Here is a 5,734-nt window from a genome sequence, read left to right as displayed (position 1 = left end):
TTTTTTTCAGAAGCAGCATTTTTAGTCCCTTCATAATATGTCACTGATGACTATGACACAGGTATTTTTTTCCTAAAGAAAATAAAATGGCTTCTGTTCTTTAGACGTGCTAGAGGTTAACATGGAAATGATAGCATTCAATGGGGCAAGTATATACTTAATCAGCATATTCTGATGGTGAACATTTTGACATGCCTGTTTTGACTTCTGTCTCAGGTTACTGTATAAGTGTTGGCACACAAATATACACAAAATAACACAGTCCTTGATAATATTCAAGGCATATTATCTTCAATCCAGACTCTAAATATCTAATAGTCTATCTTTGCAACTCTGGCACTCTATTATCCTGAGATTAAGACGTAAGGAATGAGTGAAGTGGTAATGGGCAGATATTCAGGGTCTAGATTAAAGGTAATATGTCCCAGTTGTAGAGTCACTTGTTCACTTTCATATTAAAGGCTTGCAAACAACCGTTTTAAACCATTCCTACCCAGTTGAGTTTATATTATCATCACCATCTACCCACTTTCCTCATCTCACAGTAATCCTTGATGTTTCATACTTTCTCACTTTGCAATATCAAGTTATCTCCTAAATATCTCTTTTGTCACTCATCATTTTTACCCCTGCTGCATTTGTTCTAATCTCCATTATCTGTTACCTGGACTGTTATGTTATATTTCTAACTGGTTCCTCCTTCTCTCCCTACGTCCAGACTATCTTTACTCAAGTACATGCCAGTAAATATATATATACTATATATATATCTGTGTATATATCTAAGATATAGTGTATATGTTTATATATTACATATCTGTATATATACATTATATATATATATATATATACGCATAATGTAAATACAGAAGGAAAACCACAATTACAGAAAACTAACCAAACTGATCACATGGCTCACAGTCATGTCTAACTCAATGAAACTGTGAGCCATGCTGTGTAGAGCCACCCAAGATGGACGGGTGATGGTGGAGAGTTCTGACAAAACGTAGTCCACTGGAGAAAGGAATAGCAAACCACTACAGTATTCTTGCCTTGAGAATCCCATGAACAGTATGAAAAGCCAAACAGATATGATGCTGAAAGAAGAACTCCCCAGGTTAGGAGGTGCCCAATAAACTACTGGAAAAGAGTGGAGATATGGCTCCAGAAAGAATGAAGAGACAGAGCCAAAGTGAAAACATTGCCCATTTATGGATGTGATTGGTGATGGAAGTAAAGTCTGATGCTGTAAAAAACAATCTTTCATAGAACCCTGGAATGTTAGGTCCATGAATCCAGGAAAATTGGAAGTGGTCAAATGGGAGATGACAAGAGTAAACATCGACATTTTAGGAATCAGTGAACTAAAATGGACTGGGATGGACAAATTTAATTCAGATCACCATTATATCTACTACTGTGGGCAAGAATCCCTCAGAAGAAGTGGAGTAGCCCTCATAGTCAACAAAAGAGTGCAAAATGCAGTACTTGAGTGCAGTCTCCAAAACAACAGAGATGATTTTAGCTCATCTCCAGGGCAAACCACTCAATATCACAGTAACCCAAGTCTATGCCCCAACCAGTAATGCCGAAAAAGCTGAAGTTGAACAGTTCTATCAAGAACTACAAGACCTTTTAGAATTAACACCAAAAAAAGATGTCTTTTTCAGCATAGGGGACTGGAATGCATAAGTAGGGAGTCAAGAGATATCTAGAATAACAGGCAAGTTTGGCCTTCAAGTACAAAATGAAGCAGGGCAAAGGCTAACAGAGTTTTGCCAAGAGAATGCACTGGTCATAGCAAACACACTCCTCCAACAATATAAGAGATGACGCTACACACGACTATCACCAGATGGTCAATACCAACATCAGATTGATTATATTCTTTGCAATCAAAGATGGAGAAGCTCTATATCATCAGCAAAAATAAGACCAGAAGCCAACTGTGGCTCAGACCATGAACTCCTTATTGCCAAATTCAGACTTAAATTGAAGACAGTAGGGAAAACCACTAGAATATTCAAGTATGACCTAAATCAAATCCCTTACAATTACACAATGGAGGTGACAAATAGATTCAAGGGATTAAATCTGATAGACAGAGTCCCTGAAGAACTATGGCCAGACATTCATAACACTGTACAGGAGGCACTGATCAAAACCATCCCCAAGAAAAAGAAATGCAACAAGGCAAAATGGTAGTCTGAGGAGGCCTTACAAATAGCTGAAAAAACAGAAGTGAAAGACAAAAGAGAAAAGGAAAGATATATCCATCTTTATGTCAAGTTCAAAAAACTAGCAAGGATAGATTGGAAACCCTTCTTAACTGATCAATGCAAAGAAATAGAGGAAAACAATAGAATGGGAAAGACTAGAGATCTCTTCAAGAAAATTAGAGATGCCAAGGGAACATATCACACAAAAAAATTCACAATTAAGGACAGAAATGGTATGGACCTAACAGGAGCAAAAGATATTAAGAAGAGGTGGCAAGAATACACAGAACTATAAAAAAGATTTTAATGACCCCGATAACCAAAGCCAGACATCCTGGACTGTGAAGTCAAATGGGCCTTAGGAAGCATCACAATGAACAAAGCTACTGGAGGTGATGAAATTCCAGCTGAACTATTTTGAATCCTAAAAGACGATGCTGTGAAAGTGCTGTACTCAATGTGCCAGCAAATTTGGAAAACTCAGCAGTGGCCACAGGACTGATAAAGGTCAGTTTTCATTCCAGTCCCAAAGAAAAGCAATGCCAAAGAATGTTCAAACTACCACAGAATGACACTCATCTCAAATGCTAGCAAACTAATGCTTAAAATTCTCTAAGCTAGGCTTCAACAGTACATGAACTGAGAGCTTTCAGACGTTCAAGTAGATTTAGAAAAGACAGAAGAAACAGAGATCAAATTGCCGACATCCATTGGATCATAGATAAAAACGTGAGAATTCCAGAAAAGCAACTACTTCTGCTTCATTGACTATGCTAAAGCTTTTGACTGTGTGGATCAAAACAACTGTGGAAAATTCTTAATGAGATGGGAGTACCAGATCACCTTACTTGCTCCTAAGAAATCTATATGCAGACCAAGAAGCAACAGTTAGAACCAGACATTGAACAACAGAATGATTCCAAATTGGGAAAGGAGTACATCAAGGCTGTATATTGTCACTCTGCTTGTTTAACTTATATGCAGAGTCCATCATGCAAAATGTTGGATTGGATGCAGCACAAGCTAGAATCAAGATTGTGGTGAGAAATGTCAATAACCTCAGATATGCAGATGACACCACCCTTATGGCAGAAAGTGAAGAGAAACTAAAGAGCCTCTTGATGAAAGTGAAAGAGGAGAGTGAAAAAGCTGGCTTAAAATCAACATGCAAAAAAAAAAAAAAAAAAAATGAAGATCATGTCATCTGGTCCCATCACTTCATGGCAAATAGATGGGGAAACAATGGAAACATGAGAAACTTTCTTTTTTGGGGCTCCAAAATCACTGCAGATGGTGACTGCAGCCATGAAATTAAAAGATGCTCGCTCCTTGGAAGAAAAGCTATGACAAACCTACATAATATATTAAAAAGCAGACCAGAACTGCAGCCGGACATGGGGCTAGAGGACGAGCAAAGGATGCTGACCGGGTCTGGAGATCTCAAGGAGGAGGAAGAAGAGGAGGAGGAATTAGCAGATCCCCTGAAAACAATGAGAGGGCAATGTGAGCAGATGAAGAAATGTGTAAAGTCTCGGGAGCGGCTAGAATTCTGTGATGAGCATGTATCCTCCAGGTCACAGGCAGAGGAGGACTACACAGAGGAGCTCTTTGATGACTTGCATGCAAGGGACCACTGTAAGGCCCACAAACTGTTTAACAGCTTGAAATAGGTGTGCAGATTTATTCACCTAAGCCTTCATCACTTAAGCATTGGGATATTTTTCTCATGGTTTTGAACATGCCATTTATTTGTGTAACTAACTTCATGTGAATCTCAAGGATTTTAGCTTAGGCAAGTAATTTCTGTAATTATCAATGATTTCATCTGAATAAAGTTCAGATCAGCAAAAAATAAAATAAAAAGCAGAGACATTGCTTTACTGACAAAGGTCTGTCTAGTCAAAGCCATGGTTTTTCCAGTAGTCATGTATGAATGTGAGAGTTGGGGCTTAAAGAAAGCTGTATGCTGAAGAATTGATGCTTTTGAACTGTGGTGTTGGAGAAGACTCTTGAGAGTCCCTTGGACAGCAAGGAGATCCAACCAGTCCCTCCTAAGGAAATCAGCCCTGAATATTCATTGGAAGGACTGATGTTGAAGCTGAAGCTCCAATATTTTGGCTATCCGACGCAAAGCACTGATTCATTGGAAAAGACCCTGATGGTGGGAAAGATTGAAAGCAGGAGGAGAAGGGATGACAGTGGATGAGATGATTGAAAGGCATCACTAACTCAATGACGTGAGTTTGAGCAAGCTCCAGGAGATGGTGAAGGAGAGAGAAGCCTAGCATGCTGCAGTCCATGGTGTCACAAAAGTCAGACACAACTGAGTGTCTGAACTGAACTGATAATGTATGCATGTACAGAGCTGGCTCTTCTACTACCACATTTAAGAATATTTTGTTTACTTCTCATTCCCGGGTGCAGATCAGATTTTGACTTTGCTCTGTACATGACTTTGAGCAAATAACCTAATCTTTCTGTTTCAGTTTTCTCATGTCTACAGTGAAGACCAGAGTACTTTACCTGACAGTTTTACTGCAGAATTAAACGTGCGAATAAATGTAAAATTTATTTTATTTTTTTTTTTCCTCTAAGTTTTCCCTGCCTGAACCATCCATACTCTGTTACCCCCTTCCCCAAGGTTCAACCATCTTTGATGAACAGTTTAAAATTGCTTTTTCTGTGCCTTCTTCATGTAGAGGAAATCACTCCATCTGCTTAGTTTTTTCTACAAGCTATGAATTATTATTTAGACTTTAAGGATGAAAACACTGAGGCTCAAGATAGATAAGTGATTTCTCCCGTAACCACACAGTACCAAATAGATAATGAAGGTAAGATTCAAATATGACAATTTCTGATATTCCCCATCACCTACCTTCCACTTTAGAGTTATCCACAAAAAGCTGCCCTTTTTGTTAAAAGAAACCTTTCATAGCTTTAGAATCAGATTGCAGTTCTGTCACTGGGCCAAGTGTTCTAATTTTTTTTAGGAGAGTAAGCAAGGGTTGAATAGTGAGAACTCTGTTTCTTCATCTATAAAATGAAAATGATGGAGCCATTTTTCTTTGAGGTCCTTCTGTCCTAATATCTTAGGATATTGCCATACACCTGGATACAGCTATGGAGATTACTTGAGATTTGATTGAACTTTGGGGTCACCAACTTTACTTTGTTATTCTGTAGTTCTCTTCTCTTATTCTCCATTTTAAATAATACGTTTAACAGGAATATCACCTCCAGGGAGTTGAAGAAACACTTCCAGAGAGCCAGGTTCCTGTCAATGTTATTGTTATTAGTTGCTCAGACATGTCTGACTCTTTGTGACCCCATAGACTGCAGCACATTAGGCTTCCCTGTCTTTCACCATCTCCTGGAGCTTGTTCAAGCTCATGTCCATTGTGTCAGTGACGCCATCCAACCATGTCATGCTCTGTCATCCCCTCCTCCTCTTGCCTTCAGTCTTTCCCAGCATCAGGGTCTTTTCTAATGAGTCAGTTCTTTGAATCAAGTGG

General features: G+C 38.7%; 1 protein-coding gene across 1 annotated transcript; it reads left to right on the top strand.

Annotated features, from left to right (window-relative positions):
* Positions 1-3,613: 3,613 nt before the first annotated feature.
* LOC128045475 (cytochrome b-c1 complex subunit 6, mitochondrial-like) lies at positions 3,614-3,889 on the top strand. The gene has a single exon (XM_052637968.1). It carries the CDS (start codon positions 3,614-3,616, stop codon positions 3,887-3,889), a length of 276 nt encoding a protein of 91 aa, XP_052493928.1.
* The last annotated feature ends 1,845 nt before the right edge of the window (positions 3,890-5,734 follow it).

The sequence above is a fragment of the Budorcas taxicolor genome, chromosome 3 (assembly GCF_023091745.1).
Source record: "Budorcas taxicolor isolate Tak-1 chromosome 3, Takin1.1, whole genome shotgun sequence".
Classification (NCBI taxonomy): domain Eukaryota; kingdom Metazoa; phylum Chordata; class Mammalia; order Artiodactyla; family Bovidae; genus Budorcas; species Budorcas taxicolor.
This window is presented reverse-complemented; position numbering and strand designations above follow the sequence as displayed.